We start from the raw sequence: 17,214 nt of genomic DNA, 5'->3' as shown, positions 1-17,214 counted from the left end.
ATTAAAAAATATTCACAAGAAAAAAAAATTAAGTAGATATGCGTAGTAGGTATGCGCAATGGATTTACAAAACTGGGTGCAATCTCCGGCTGGGCCGATTGAGGTTTACTTAATTGATCCAGGTCTGGCTGGTGGGAGGCTTCGGCCGTGGCTAGTTACCACCCTACCGCCGGTGAAAGAAAAAAATAAGCTTCAATTGTTACTTCGCCGCTTTGGTGTACCAAACTTTTTAAGCAAGGAGTGATGAAAAAATTTTTCTTCAAATAACATACTTTTATTAAACCAATTATAATTTATATTATATATTGTAATTATATTATATATTGTATTAAACCTTTTTTATACATCACATTATCATCTCCATACACCTATACTAACGGTCGCCCGCGTCGTCGTCCGCGTGAAATTTAGTTTTTCACAAATCCCTCGGGTACCATGGATTTTTCCGGGATTAAAAGTAGTCTATGTGTTAATCCAGAATAAAATCTATTTCCAATCAAAATTTCAACCAAATCGGTTCAGTAGTTGCGGCGTTAAAGTGTAACAACCAAACAAACATCCATACAAACTTTCGCGTTTATAATATTAGTAGAATAGTAGGATACGTGGGTATACCTGGGTTCCCGGGGCCGAAGTTGCATTGGCCGGTGGGCATTCACCTTTAATAATCGGTTACAGTAAGGGTCCAAGTCAAGTACATCGTTGAACCTCCAAACCAATTTAATTCATTAAGTCTAGCTTTCAAAGAGAGTGTGAATTCATTAACAATTAATTAAAACTTAATTGAGTACCAATGAAATTAGTGAATAAATTGAAATACTTGTATTATTCAAATTAATCACCGCTTGTTAAGTAATATAATTGTTAATGGCTTTGAAGTACTTCATAGCTTTGGATCGATAATAATTATCGCGGTTTATTGCCTCGACTGGTGAGTAGGGATTCGATCCCGGACCCGAAAATCCCGAGATTTTCGGGATGATGAAATAAACCATGGATGCTAGCCCAGGTTTCCTCACGATGTTTACCTTCACGGTTTGAGACACGTGATATTTAATTTCTTAAAATGCGCACAACTGAAAAGTTGGAGGTGCATGCCCCGGACCGGATTCGAGCCCACTCCCTCCGGAATCGGAGGCAGAGGTCATATCCACTGGGCTACCACGGCTCTATTATTAAAGTTATACGCGATGTAAATAAAATATAAATTTTTGTAATGTTATTACAATTTATGTTAATCAATCCATATTCAGCTCACTCTTGAGCTCGAGTCTCTACTACGGCTCTTGTTTAATGTTTAAATCTATAAAATAATAAGAGTACCAATCTAATTGTGGTGCGGCTTTGAATTTCGATGAATGCGACACCGCAGAAATATGAACTAGATACAAAATTGTAAAATATAATTAACGTTTCTTGTTTCTGGTTAACCAAAATAACCAAACCATTATTATTATATTAAAACTACTAAATATATACTACTAAATAATCCTACTACTATTATATGGAAAAAGTTTGTATGGATGTTTGTTACTCTTTAACGAATTTTCATCTTTTTTATGGGAACTGTTTTACATATAGAAATACTGGAAACGGAAATATAAATGTCAAAATTCTACGGAATTAATAAATGGAAAATAGTACCTATTGCAAAAAAAACATTTTTCCTCTAATTTTCTGGCAAAAAACACAGTTAAAGGCACAGGAATAAAAAAAAAAAAGCCTTCTAAGCAGACAGAGTTTACGCTAAACCCGAAATGCTTTTATGTTGATGTTAATTTATTTTACTATATTACGTGTGTACGGTAAATGGCGAAGAGCAAACATTTTGGCGACACTTTGCAGGGTTTTCTATGGTTATTATAGTTACAGCTGACGTAATTGGCGCATTAGAATTCGCTAAGCTGCTAGAGTGGTTCCAACCGCAACGCTTTGAAATTTGTGCGCGTTTTATTAGATTATAGCTTGAGCGATTATGATTTAGCGTTGGTATTATTTGGCTAAATATTTCATTATACTTTACTGCTACTAATCTTTTATATAACTCATACACTCAAAGAGTTTTATGCTGTAAATTATGATTACAAACTTAAATAAAATTATGTTTATTCACATAGGATAATAATGTCCATTACAAACATATTTGTAATTTATTTATTGTAATAAAATGGTAGGATACGTGATAGCCCAGTGGATATGACCTCTGCCTCCGATTCCAGAGGGTGTGGGTTTGAATCTAGTCCGAGGTCCGGTGCACATCCAACTTTTCAGTTGTATGCATTTGAAGAAATTAAATAGCACATGAAATCGTGAGGAAACCTGCATACCTGACAATTTTCTTAATTCTCTGCGTGTGTGAAGTCTGTCAATCCGCATTTAGCCAGCGCAGTATTGGCCTAACCCCTCTCATTCTGAGAAGAAACTCGAGCTCAGCAATGAGCCGAATATGGGTTTATATCGACGATATACAGCAGATATTTCCTCTACTTCCCAAAGCGCGATATTTCGGTACAGTTTGAATGTAAAGCTATGTAAAAGACGGCGGTATCTAGATAGTTAGTAGGTAAAACCACAGGACACAATAAGTAAGAAATAATAAATCTTTTAAGAGATTTAACGTAAGAAACATTAGACGAAGCCCCGTAAATGCAAAGTCAGAAAGAACATTTTCTGACCGAGTGTTAGGTGACTTGCTTTCTTTGCACGTATTCTACAGTAATATTACGAGTTTTAATGAAATATAAATCCAAATATTCTAACCATAGACAAGTTTATAATGTACTAAATCAATAAACCCTATTAAGAATTTAAAATATCGTGAGTGTTATTCATATTAATTGATTATAAAACACGGCTAAAACTCACATGAGGTCGGAGTATGCCAAACTAGTTTCGAACACCTTTCCCAGCGCGCGATGCGAGCTGCTGCGCGCTGCGCTGCCGCTTCGCAGTTTGGATAGTGCCTATTAATATTACTATTAATATTATTCTAGACAAAGCTCGGTTTATAGTACCTAAGTGAATAAAGTGATTGTGAAGTGATTTTGTTTTGCTATTGATCTAGGAATATATTAAACAGTAAGACAAGTTGATATAATAGGTTATTTAAACTTCGATGAATAATATAAAAAAATATTTAACTGACAAAGTAGCTAAGAAGAAGTTTTATTCTAACACGAGCGGGCAATGTGGTTCGCTTGAAACGCTGTTTAATAAAAAAAAGTCGCTTAAGTTATTCCTTATAACATCAGCTATCTAACAATGAAAAATCGGTTCAGACTAACGACAATTTTACGGTATTCATCCTTTATAAACATTTATTGATAAGCAGTTAATTTAAAATTACAAACAGACATTTCTATTTAATTTATTGGTATGTAAAGATAAATAACAATAAGTCTTTATTTAAATTATTACTCCAGATTGTATAAAAACTTTAACATCTATACATCTGTGAGTTCTGCGTCATAATTCAGATTTGACATCACGAGGAAATATAGTGTATTATCTATGACGAGGAAAGTAAAAAGACATACTTAATTATTATTAATTCAAACGTAACATTCATTATCATTATTAATACTATAGTATTCAATTAATAAAGTGAATAAAATGGGATACCCAATATATCAAGACATCGAGCACGTAAAAGAAGACAATTTGTGGCGAAACTAAATAACTTCTTACCAGATAAAAATACCTTTATAGATAAGAAATTTAGAAACAACCAAACAAAACATGTACTTCTCAAGAAATAGGTATCGTGTGATATCAATAAGATTCTTTTTATACGCAGTGATTCTGTTTTCGTCATACCTATGCGTATCTTTTTACTTGATGAGCGAAAGTATGAATTTCACCAGTAAGATCCGAGTCCAAAACATCACAGCGATAAAATTGCCCAACGTTGTGGTACATTTGGACTTGAAGGGGTTCCCCCCGAAGCTGAGTTACTTGAAGGCTCTGTTGCCAACACTTCAAGAACTTGGCGTGACAGGTTTACTCATCGAATATGAAGATATGTTCCCATATGAAGGTAGATTGGTGAATTTGAGTACGAAATATGCTTACAATAAAACTGAGGTATGTAGATCATTAAAATCTAATATTCTTTAATCTGGCTAGTTCATTGATAACACTTCCATGATATGCGGGCGACAAGGGGAAACGCGGGTGTGAAATCGTGCCTGCGGGGAAGTGATGTGCATCAGTTGTGGGTTTTTCATTCATCGCTACACGCCCCCCGGCCGCGCGCAACATCGGGAGTGTTACGAATGAAGTTGCCAAGCTATATACTAATATTATAACGATTAAAGTTTGTGTCCATCGGTGAAGGAAAACATATCGGTGAAGGAAAACATCGTGAGGAAACCTGCATACCAGAGAATTATGTTAATTCTCTGCGTGTGTGAAGTCTGCCAATCCGCATTGGGCCAGCGTGGTGGACTATTGGCCTAACCCCTCTCATTCTAAGAGGAGACTCTAGCTCAGCAGTGTGCCGAATATGGGTTGATGACGACGAAGTTTGTGAGGTTGTCGGGGTAACCTCTGGATCTACTGAATCGATTTTGAAAAGTGAGTGCCGTGACCTACCAAAATCTTGATTCTACTTCATTTAGTTATGGAAACATTCATCATCATCATCATCATCATCATCATCATCGTCATCATTATCAGTCGATGGACGTCCACCGCTGGACATAGGCCTCTTGCCTGGACTTCCAAACAAAACGGTCTCGAGCCGCCAGCATCCAGCGGCTCCCTGCAACCCGCTTGATGTCTTCGGTCCACCTAGTGGGGGGTCGACCAACACTGCGCTTTCCGGTGCGGGGTCGCTATTCCATGGAAACATTAGTTTCTCAAAAATGTTTGCTACAACATTTTACGATAATTTTATTCTTTAATTTGTCCCCAACGAGACAGGCAAAGATCGTTCACCATACGATCGATACGTAAATAAAATCTATTTAGCAAAAAAAATTTAACCGACATTTAAAATGCATTATTTAAAAGCGGAAAATAATATCGTACCTATATCCTTTCCATTGATCGGTTTGAAGGTGGTGCTCTTATTAACACGTTCGCTGCGGTACGAGGTCAACTGACCTCGTACGTCTAGTGTCGTCAAGAAAAACGAGGCCGATAGACCTCGAACCGCACCACATAAAGTTTTAGTACGAGGTCAAAAAACCTGGTATCGCACCAGGGGAGAGTAAAGAAAAAATCAATACCGCAGCGAATGTTTTAAGGTTACTTCATAGATTTTTTCATTATTACAGTTAAAGGATTTCCTACAAACAGTTATACACTTCGGCTTCGATGTGATTCCATTGGTACAAACATTTGGACACATGGAACATGTCCTGAAGAACAAGGAGTTTGCTCATCTGAGGGAGCTACCTACACAGTCCAATGTTATCTGCCCTAGTAAGTCGGAAAGTCGCCTCCTGATCAGACATATGTTGGAGCAGGTAAATATTATAATTATATTTTTTTGGTAGGATTATCTCGCATTTATCTAAAACTACAGAAAACACGTTTTTTTTTTATTCTTTACAAGTTAGCCCTTGACTACAATCTCACCTGGTGGTAAGTGATGATGCAGTCTAAGATGGAGGCGGGCTAACTTGTTAGGAGGAGGATGAAAATCCACACTCCTTTTTGGTTTCTACACGGCATCGTACCGGAACGCTAAATCGCTTGGCGGTACGTCTTTGCCGGTAGGGTAACTAGCCACTGCCGAAGCCTCCCACCAGCCAGACCTGGACTAATTAAGAAAATCTCAATCTGCCCAGCCGGGGATCGAACCCAGGACCTCCGGTTTTTGCAAATCCATCGCGCATACCACTGCTCTTAAAGCGTACACTATTAAATTGTACAATAATCTAACGGTAGGTATTTACAATTTTACAACGACTTATTTATCTAACAAGCCGACGCCACGCGGTTTCACCTTCGTAGTAATAAGAAATAAAATATAGCCTATGACATTCACAAATAACGTGGCTTTCTAGTGGTAAAAGAATTTTCTAAATCGGTTTATTTCTCTCTCCTCGGACCGGGGCGCATTTGGAACCGTTGTAACTTTAATTTTAAGTTTTCCTCTTTAATTACTACCATGAAATCATGACATAACTTGAATATAATTTCAAAATTGCTTGTAAACTAAGCCTAATTGAAATATGATTTTTTTACACTTATCCTGGTATTCTCACAAAAACTAAAAGTACACTAGTAACTTGTACAATGATTATTTTTATTATATATTTTTAGGGTTCCGAACGTACGTAGTACAAAAACGGAACCCTTATAATCTCACTTGCGCACATTTTAATGTCTGTCTGTTTTCTCCGAATGTACTAGACCAATCCAGCTGAATTTTTTTATGTTGCATAGGATTTCGCTTGACTAGTTGCCTGATGGAATGATAAGGTCTCATATAAGATGAAGGCTTTGCCTTGAAGACGCCTATTCAAGCCTTGAAGGTGTACAAATTGTAATTATAATCTATCTCGCGAACTGTCAACAGTTCACAATCTCGCTAGATAGATTATAGTCTAACGGTATTAACAATTTCACGGTGTCATATATACACAAATACAAATCTTTACTCTAATATTATAACGCTTCACCTCCTCCACGAAAACATCGTGAGGAAACCTGTATACCTGAGAATTTTCTTAATTTTCTGCGTATGTGAAGTCTGCCAATCTGCATTGGGCCAGCGTGGTGGATGGACTATTGGCCTTACTCCTCTCATTCTGTGAGGAGACTCGAGCTCAGCCGTGAGCCGAATATGGGTTGATAATGATGACTCTAATATTAGTGTAAATATTTTTTTTAGATCATAAAATTCCATCAAAGTATATTACCATTAAAATATTTCCACATTGGAGCGGATGAAGTTTACCATATAAATAAATGCAAGCAATGTTTACAACGTCATGAAACAAACGCGTAAGTATTTCATTTTATTCAGAATGTGTGTTGAGGTTTTATTTTTTAATTAAATGTATGAATTGGACGGATGGAATTCGAAGTGGATGGATTTTTATTCAACTGTTTTTACCATTTACGAAAGGGTTTTAAATAACTAGCGGACAGAGTTAGTTTTGCATTATTTTTTTTTCATTCGCAGCGCATAATTAAACTTCGCAGACCAGTCATAAAGTAATATTTTTTTTTATGAAATAATTTGCCCTATTATGAATCCAGCGAGAAAATCGAATCAATCACTTGAAACACTCCACTTCACTTGTGTACCTTTACAGATATATATTTGTGTGGGCAAACCTCCGGCACCGTCTTGCGACTCGCTTGATGTTCTCAGTCCACCTGGTGGGGGGTCGACCAACACTGTGCTTTTTAGTGCGCTTTCTAATCTATATAAATTATCTAATTTTCAGAACAATATATCTCAAGCATGTAAAAGAAACGACTGACTTCGTGAAGGAGATAAGTCCTCAAACAACAGTTTTGCTGTGGGACGACATGCTGCGAAAGATTTCCATAAAAGACTGGGGTCACGCTAAGAATTTGAGAGCAGAACCGGTTTACTGGAGATACAACATGAAAGAAAAAATATCGCACGCAGCTTTATATCAATATCACAAGAACTTTGATGACATTTGGATTGCATCTGCTTTCAAAGGAGCTGATGGGATGACTGCAACTTTACCGATTGTCCAGGACCGATTGTCAAATCATTTAGATTGGATGTTGCTTATACAGAATTACAAATTTGGTGGGGAGGTAGACACTCATAGCTTCAAAGGTATAATCTTGACGGGCTGGTCGCGATATTTTCACGGAGCACCGCCTTGTGAACTTCTTCCCGTGGCTATACCGAGTTTATACCTCAATTTGTTGTTAATCAAAAAGTTTAGAGAAGGTCACGACATGACCAACAGTCATGACACCATTGACTTCTTTCACAAAAATCTTAAAGACGATTTGACTGAATGGCTACGTTGTGGTGAAACAGTTGATCTTGATGATATAGAAACAAAAGCATGCTCATTCAACGGTGATGATTTGTACAAAGTTATATTCAACTCCGATATGATAATTTCTCACATTACGTATAACATGGAGTTAATATTAAAATATTATACAGATGATGAATACAGACAACACAATATTCAAATGTATAACAAATATTTGACTGACATGTGGTTTTTGGAAAGTAAAATGAAAAAAGTGTTGGCCAGATATTACTACGACAATTTGGTTACCGAGTATGTTCAGTATAGGTTAGAACCAACGAAGAAAATTCTACATAAGTTTTTAAAATTGAACGCTGTATTCATGTAAAATTACAAAATTTTAAATCTTAATTAGTTTTTTTACGTTGCTTGTTAAGTGTTATAGCTCATTGAATCCATCCGACAACTTAATCAGCACCACTTCGAAAACTAGATAGTTCACGGTTAAATACCATGCGCCAATCAGTGCACGTCAGGTGATCCAAGGACGAATGTCGATGATAACCAGTAAATATGACTGGTGCATCGACCTCGCATGTAAATGTGTTTGCTTTTGATGCTTCCATACTAAATTATGAAACCGATTTCGTTCTGATGCATCACGACACGACACATCAAACAAATATAATTCCGGCTTAAATCACATATAGCGCATGATCCATTCGGGTCGTCCACGTCAACGCAAGATGATCACCGAGCGGTCCACTCGTCGCTCGCTCGGCGAGGCGCTGAACTACTGAAAGTATCTTTATACAAAGAATACTAATTGCTCGCGGTGAGGCAGTGCTGATCTGGCGCCGGGTGGCTTCAATAGGCTATGACCTTTTCTATTCATGAATATAATATGCTAGATGTTCTGTTCAGTCACTTTTATAGTTGTCTGTCCTTTCGTTGTCTTTCATTTCTTAGATATTGTATAATTTAATAAAGTAAATTTACATCGGTAAGTAATATCAGTTTAAATTATAATAAGGAAGCAGGAACTCGATCCACCACACCATGACGTGTTATACAACTTTTCATGCGAGTTGATTACATGTCAACGACATAAGCTGCCGTGTTCATGGCTTTTCGCTCCTGAGGAATGATAAAGGAGCAGAAATATTGTGAAATACAGGGTGTCCCGTAAATATTACGACATTTACGGGACACCCTGTACTACAGGGTGATAGCTGACATCAAGGCCTACTAAAATATCGCAGTATATCTTAGCCGCAACTTTACGATTTTTAAGTTATATTGATTTTTCTATAAAATACAAATATCTTCTGTGCAATTTAGTCGTATTATGTGCTATTAATTAAGCAACAGTAAAAAAGCAATAAGGAAAGACGCATAAGCTGAAATGACCATTATGAACCAAGTTTTGATACCAGTGAAAGTTAAGGTACTGTTACACTTCCTCTAAAATAGTATGCTAAAATCGTGCTATTAAGTATGCTCCATACGAGCATGCTTCATCAGTTTACATTTGCTAGCAATAAAGCAATAAGCATGCTATTTTTAAGTATGCTCCTGAATAAGCATGCTCAAAGCAAACTCCAATTCCAATTACTCGTTCTCTGTCTATAGTATCGTGTTAGACAGGGAGAGATGAAGGTGAAGAGAATACAGAATAGCAATGCTGATCAACTAGCATACTCAATAAGCAAACCTGTTCATACGCGCTATAAGAACGCCCCTTCCACCCGCGCAGCAAGTAGCATGCTCATAAATCGCTCGACTATTTAATCTTTAGCAAGCTCGAAATAAGCATGCTCATTATTAGCAATGTTGCTATACACATGCTAATAAATAGCAACTGCTCAATAGTAGCATGCTTTCGTGCTTGGAATGAGGATGTGTAACAGTAGCATTATAGCATTGTCAATTTGCGCGGATGTAACCCACACCCATTCCGCTGCGGCGTTATTCCCGCAACAATACCCCGAGGGACATAATTCAACTTCGGACTAAACTGCGTACACGTTTTATCTCCAATATCGGACGAGTAGCAATTTGTACGGCGCTGGTGTTTTGCAATTTTCAGCCTTTGAGAGTAATAGCGTCCGTAGATTTATTTGTGGGTAATACGCTAATATGGAGTCCTTTTTAGGGTTCCGTAGTCCACAAGGAATCATTATAGTTTCGTTATGTCCGTTTGTCCGACCGTTAGCGGTTCAGCGCAGAGACTATTACTACTGCATACCTACCATCAACTATAATAGCGACTCAACTGCAGACCTAAACTGAATTGCTTCGATTTTTCGTACCACGAAGTTCTATATCCGACCAATTGACGCTGTAGCGAAAAATAACCTAAACTGAGTCGCTAACGGAATCCATTCATACGGTTTCTCGTACTATGAAGTCATCTTGTAACCTAAACTGAATCGTTAAGCTGTCAAACTAAGCCGACCAAATAAAGTTACTTATATTATGGCTGGAACTGAATCGTTTTCACGTATTTTACTTATAATTGATTAAAAATAAATAAATTAGTATTAGTGTTCGTAAATAAATAATTTCTGGAAGCTTGTAGTGATGTTTGATGAATAATACTTTTCGATTTTATGAAAAACGATAGTGAAATAAATAGTAAGTACACGTAAACAAAGATGACGCTTCATTTGGGAACAAAAGGATCCTTTGTTTGATTTATAGTGGATGTCTATAGAAATGGTGCTAATTTTATATGCCGTATGTGCTAATGTTTTAAAAACAAAATCGACAGATTTGTCGCTAAACAAAAAAGTGCGTAATGTGTGTGTGCGTAAATTACAGTGCAAAGCGTGCAGCAGGTAAGTGCAGTGTATTAATAAAAAATAGGTACGTTGTGCTTTCTGTGCCAGACAGTGTTTCATAAAATAATATATTTAAACAACTTATTGACAAAATATTTATGGTCATTTGAAGCCATATGTTCTGGCTTGAGAAGTGTAAATATAAATGTGGCGAACTACCTCTAAGTCTCGTGTTTCTCTGTAAAAAATACCACTTAAAATTCTTGTATTGAAGTGGTAGGTAGGTACTTATGTCAGTCCACCTATACTGCGTATTAATTCGTAACTGATATTATACTAACAGCATACATTATTTGTTAAGTAATTTAACTATAATACTTAAGATAAACTAACAATTTAAAGTTAAAACCAAAATAAATTCAAAGTTCGCGCTTTTCTTTTGACTTTTTGTAGCGTTGTCTCTCTCAAACATATTGCTATTCAACCGCAGATCAGAGACAAATGTCGATCATTCATTCACAATAGACGATTCAAATGCTATTCAGTTTAGGAGATGTCATGGTACGAATTAAAAGCGATTCAATATAGGAACCGAAGTTGAATAGCGTCGGATTTGGATCGCTAGGTTAAAGTTGATAGTAGCCCTGCTGGAATGCTGTAAATTGGCATGAAAATGTACATTAAAAATGTGAACATAATCGTAAAATAAAATCTTGAAAAATATTTATTTTAGTGTACCTCCCCAACATGTCAAGTGGGGATATTTTTTTTTTTTTTGACTATTTTCCATCCTATTCATTTCTCTATCTTCGTTTTATAGAATTTTTTGAAGTTCAATAAAAAGTTCTTGATGTAAAACTTGAATTTGACAGTGGCATTTACCTATATGAAAGGGCTAACTTGTAAAGAATAAAAAAAAAATTATAAACGTGAAGACAAAAACAAAAAAAAAATACGTAATCACATTCCAAGAGCGTACGCATTCTCAATAATAATGGGATTTCTCGTCTTTGTGATGCCGACAAGCTCTTATCCTATTATTGAAATAACGCGTTTATTGTTCTTGTACAATACAATAAGGGGAATCGCTGTTCACCGTTTATCGTGAAAAGGTACAATACATATTGTCTCTTAAGGTTCTGACTTCTATCTAACGTTTAGGTATTTAGAAGAAATTCAGTGAATATAAAAATGGCAGCATTTTTATCTTTATTAATGTCATAAAATGAGAGTGCCAGTTAGGGTTGCCAATCGTACTATAGTATATTGTACTATATTTCGGGTCTGCGTACTATATACTGTTGAAGTAATATATAGTACGCAAAAATACTATATTTTCAACAACTTTATGAACATTATCATCGAATCCGAACTTTTCTATCATTTAGGATTCCGAGAAATAAAATAGCTTGAAAAACGTGAAAAATTATCTTATTTACTCAAGACAAAAAGTTTTCAAAAATACTGTAGGTAAGTGTAAATAAAATATAGTTTAAAAAAAACAGTACTATAATTTTTTATGGCCAAATCTGAAAAATACTGGAAAATTTTCTCAAGAACTGTTGGCACCTTTGTTCGTCTTAGTTCCGACGCGTTAGTAACATATCTAATAGTATGAAATCCTTGCGTAGATGCCTACCTACGTACAGCCATCGCTTGTAAATAAATCATCGCATTCTTTGACAATAGCTTCATTTTAATTTGGTGAAAGTGCTGTGCAGGCATTATTTCCCGGTAACGTGTGTGTAATCAATCAATATTTAATACTCTGTGAAGGCGGCCGAGCACGCCAGCGACACCAATAAAGGTCCGTTTATATCTACAGACATTGAGCGTGCCAGACACGTGCCGTGGCAGACAAAATAATATTCTTCTAAACAGTGTGTCTACGACCGAAACGCCTGTGTTATATTTGTGACAGATGAATGTCATGTCATGTCATGTCATGTCATGTCATGTCATGTCATGTCATGTCATGTCATGTCATGTCATGAATTGATTTTCATCCTGGCCTATTAACTAGGCACCGTTAGACGCGTCTCTGTTTTTGTTACTTATATGTAATTACCACCAATAAAGTTAAGTTTCAAATACCGGATTTCATTTGACCATCTCGTCCTATATACAGTGTTTATTAATATATTGATATATATCGTAATTTGGAGCGGCTACGACACTGTCGTGCTCCGTACGCTCCATCTGTATGTTATTGATTCATCTGTGCATTCGGGTAAAAACGCTCGTCACAACCGCGCACGCTCGCTAAAACGTGCTAAATCTCCCAGCAGGATTACAGGAACCATAATTAAATTCTTCAAACCTTTTGAGGTAAACGTCACTTCCATTAGCCTTTACGTGTTGCCAATTTGCGAAATAAGGGCCGGTACACGCTGTGCGTTTTAATATAGTAATTTACTTTGACTCGTATTTTTGACTGGTGGGAGGTTTCGGCCGTGGTTAGTTACCACCCTACCGACAAAGACGTACCGCCTAGCGATTTAGCGTTCCGGTACAATGTCGTGTAGAAACCAAAAGGAGTGTGGATTACATCCTACTCCTAACAAGTTAGCCCGCTTCCATCTTAGATTGCATCATCACTTACCATTAGGTGAGATTGTAGTCAAGGGGTAACTTGTAGAGCAACATAGAAACATAAATTCGAATAAATTAATATTTGTATTATGGCGGGTTTTAAACAAAGAAAATCAGTTCTTTAAAACGACATACGTTTAATGTCAAAAAAACCTACTATTACACGATATTGAACATATAAAACCGAACATTTACAACAGAGGTAAACATATGCGAGAAACAAACGCTACGGACTTCCCTGAGTACGTAAGGGAGCAAGCATAACCGCGCGTACGCATAGCTTGATGGTTCGGAACGCACTGAAGGGTAGAGGCGGCGGGCGGCGGGCGTCGACATGAAGATAGAGACGCTCGCTCGCCGATCGGAGAGGCCGCTCGGGTTTACGATTGTAACCGAGTATAACTTATTACAGGCGCTATAGTATAATATCAATCTACAGTTAATTACTTACATTATTATCAATTTGATAAAAATAGATAATAATTTTTTGTAAGCACTTCACTTACAATATCTAAAACAATATTAAGAATATTTTTTCTCTTTCTCCAGGATTCCATCATCAGATCCTCACTGATTACTATGGGACCAACTGGAAAGCAAACCCTTTCAAACGAAAAAAAATCAAATCGGTTCAGGCGTCTTCGTGTAATCGGTGAACATACATAAAAAAAAATTCCAACGAATTGATAACCTCCTCCTTTTTTTGAAGTCGATTAAAAATTATTATTATTATTCGTAAGTTCATGAAGTAACCTAACCTAACCATTTAGATAATGTATTATTCTTAAACAAAATTTTAAGTAAGTGAAAAGTTTGAGCTTATAACGAATAGTACCTTCCAACGCGCGCCGATCGAAACCTTAACCGTCTGATTCCAGTTTTGAAAATAATAGCGATATTTTATCATAGCGGCGCGGCAATAGTGTAGACGGGACCTAACGGCGCGCTGTTGCCATTCAATCACTGTTGGAATTATACAGTGTTTTGTATTCTTTATTTTTTAACTCTTTGTCGATGTTCTCCATTATTTTGCTAGAACAACAGATATTTGATATTCACGTATTTTATATCCGGAACAGCTGAATTCCCGGAAATAATTTCTATGTTAATTTTTTGGAAAACTCGGGAGTTTTTGATCCAAAGTCGCGCAGGCTAGCTATTGCCTTAAACAAGGCAGTTACCAAATCTTAAATCGTAAACCAAAAAAACCTTTCTTAAAAGCTTTTTGGCTGGTGGGAGGTTTCGGCCGTGGCTAGTTACCACCCTACCGACAAAGACGTACCGCCAAGCGTTTTAGCGTTCCGGTACGATGTCTTGTAGAAACCGAAAAGGGGTGTGGATTTTCATCCTCCTCCTAATAAGTTAGCCCGCTTCCATCTTAGAAAGCATCATCACTTACCATCAGGTAAAAAGATAGATAGATTTATCAGCAGCTCCTTTACTACATATAACAAAAGATATACTTACCTTGTGGATAGACAGCGATATATTGTCTTATTGATTACTAGCGGACGCCCATGACTTTGTCCGCGTGGAATTCAGTTTTTCAGGATGAAAAGTAGCCTATGTTCTGTGATAATAGTGTGATTTATTTATAAAATATTTTAAACGACATAAGTGGAAACAATAATTTATTTACACACACAGCACAAACATCGATATAAAATCTTGTAAATGTATACAAAAGTTTATAAATTAAATAACTTTATCACTTGTAATGCCTAACTAATCACACATAATAGTAGAGGAGCCGAAGAGGGGATTGTTGCAGTTACTCGAGCGCGGCAGATGAACATAAAGGATACCCTGCACGTTGTTGAGTATCTCTACCAAGTATGAGCCCTTAATATTGGTGGGTACGTTTAGGGCAACCAAAAAAATAACTAACTACAGAAATACTCAACCAGCACGTCAGATTAAGATAAGGTTGTTGTTTTTGTTGAGTTGATAGTTAAAAGGTGTACATTTCGAAGATCTGACGATTTGAGCGTAACGTAAAGGAAAAGGAGGGTCCCACAGTTATAAAATAAAACCCTTATATTTTAGTTCTCGAGTTACAAGCGCGATTAATTTTTTACTTATTTTGAAGGAAATAATCTCTTAATTATTCGCTAAAATTTCCTGACAATTTCAGTAAGCCAAAGTAATAAAAATTGCTTTTCAAGTCTGTAGTTTTTTATTCACCGCTAAAAGCGAAAAAAGTAAATAACCTTTTATTCTTTCTATGATTTAATCTACCAAATGCAAACGGTCCCTATGACTTTCTAGTAACTGCAAATTTAGCATCTCGGCTCCACTACTATAACCTATATAACAATATTGCAAAAGATTACCTAGTCTTTGCATCGTCGTCTATCGTCTCTTTACTTTTGCTTTCTTCTGTATCTGATTTTGGTTTATGGACAGCCGGTACTTCTATAGGTGGTGGAGTTATTGGAACCAGACTACCATCTTCCTCTGCTACCTTCAAACCAATGGTTGCACCAAGCTTCGCACTGGCTTGCTTGAATGTATCAGACAATTTGACTTGCACAACATTTATACACATAGATGTTAAAGCCAAACCGAAAACTAGATACAAAATTGACGCCATCATAAACATCGGATGATCAGGCACCATGTCTCCTAAACCTATGGTAGACATTGATATGAAAACGAAGTAAAATGACTCGAAAAAGCTCCAATCCTCCCATATATTATAACCTACAGCACCGATTATTATGTAAACTACCAAGATAAATATAGCTACTGATATTGGTAAGTTGAATTCGTCGTCTATTTCGAAAACAGATGGTGCTGGGGTTTCTGGTTCGGTTTCGTTTTCGAAGTCCCTAGGGAGGGTTCCAGGTTTTGGGGGCAAAGGTGGTGGTGCATCGCTAGGCTTTCTCTGCAACGGAGGTGGCTGGTCCCCATCAGGTTTCGCACCTTCCATGTCTTCCTCGGAGAATATCTGTGATGGCCGACGTACCACGTCGTAAAACGTGTTCAGACCTTTCATGACCTCCTGAAAAACAGTATGATACCATATTACTACTGTACCGTTTTTGACGGCCTCCGTGACGCAGTGGTGTGCGCGGTGGATTTACAAAAATCTTGGGTTCGATCCCCGGCTGGGCAGATTGCGATTTTCTTAATTTGTCCAGGTCTGGCTGGTGGGAGGCTTCGGCCGTGGCTAGTTACCACCCTACCGTCAAAGACGTACCGCCAAGCGATTTAGCGTTCCGGTACGATGCCGTGTAGAAACCGAAAGGGGTGTGGAATTTCATCCTCCTCCTAACAAGTTAGCCCGCTTCCATCTTAGACTGCATCATCACTTGCCATCAAGTGAGATTGTAGTCAAGGGCTAACTTGTAAAGAATAAAAATAAAAAAAAAAGTTTAGAAATATAAGTCAATTTCCTTGTAGGTAAAAGGATTAGCAGCTTAGATTTCTCATGCTCTAATAAGGGTCAAGGTTTTATTGACTATGTACCTATCACTAGTTCGTTCCTCTACATCCATCTATGTCTAATAGAACAGACGGTTTAGACCTCATTGTCATTTGGTAATGGCGGTCTTATTGTGATTTGTGTAAGGCGCTGTCAATTTTAGTTCAGGTTTAAGCCACGGGACTTCCTTTGTGGCTCAAAGTTTACTATCGCTGTTAGATGGTAATGATGATGACCGGGGCGCAACACAACTAACTTCCCATCTCGGGGCTAGTACTGAGGATTTCTTGAAAAAAGCATAACCCAAAGGATAATGCCCACCTGCCAATACAACGTCGACCTCGAGAACCCAGGTATACCCCCGTATAACAGTATAAGAAGATGATGATATGATGTATAAACAAGGACTTGGTTAAATAATTGGCTTAATAAAAATATGCTTTTTGAAAAAAAAATCTTTTACACACTTCTTGCTCAAAAAATTCGT

General features: G+C 37.0%; 2 protein-coding genes across 3 annotated transcripts in view; one reads left to right on the top strand and one right to left on the bottom strand.

The window, feature by feature from the left end:
- Window positions 1-2,670: 2,670 nt before the first annotated feature.
- On the top strand, window positions 2,671-8,725 carry LOC112054910 (hexosaminidase D-like). The gene is made up of 6 exons (XM_052888900.1): window positions 2,671-2,817; window positions 3,709-4,083; window positions 5,280-5,471; window positions 6,845-6,957; window positions 7,407-8,229; window positions 8,636-8,725. The coding sequence occupies exons 2-6, from the start codon at window positions 3,739-3,741 to the stop codon at window positions 8,723-8,725; spliced, it is 1,563 nt and encodes a 520-aa protein (XP_052744860.1). The 5' UTR covers window positions 2,671-2,817; window positions 3,709-3,738.
- A 6,193-nt stretch (window positions 8,726-14,918) lies between these two features.
- The window catches only part of LOC112054902 (TWiK family of potassium channels protein 7), a 48,321-nt gene continuing 46,025 nt past the window's right edge, over window positions 14,919-17,214 (bottom strand). For both annotated transcript variants that reach the window (XM_052889048.1, XM_024094845.2), the window contains exon 5: window positions 14,919-16,304. In XM_052889048.1, coding sequence (XP_052745008.1) covers window positions 15,630-16,304 — 675 coding nt within the window. In that variant the 3' untranslated portion in view covers window positions 14,919-15,629. The remainder of the gene's footprint in view (window positions 16,305-17,214) is intronic.

Source organism: Bicyclus anynana, chromosome 24 (genome assembly GCF_947172395.1).
Source record: "Bicyclus anynana chromosome 24, ilBicAnyn1.1, whole genome shotgun sequence".
NCBI classification, from domain to species: domain Eukaryota; kingdom Metazoa; phylum Arthropoda; class Insecta; order Lepidoptera; family Nymphalidae; genus Bicyclus; species Bicyclus anynana.
This window is presented reverse-complemented; position numbering and strand designations above follow the sequence as displayed.

Excerpts from the sequence above, each read along its gene's own strand:
- LOC112054910 (XM_052888900.1), top strand. The coding sequence starts at position 3,739 with ATGTACTTCTCAAGAAATAGGTATCGTGTGATATCAATAAGATTCTTT. Across the intron at positions 5,472-6,844 it reads TCAGACATATGTTGGAGCAG|ATCATAAAATTCCATCAAAG; the intron begins GTAAATATTATA and ends TATTTTTTTTAG. Across the intron at positions 8,230-8,635 it reads GATATTACTACGACAATTTG|CGCATGATCCATTCGGGTCG; the intron begins GTTACCGAGTAT and ends AATCACATATAG.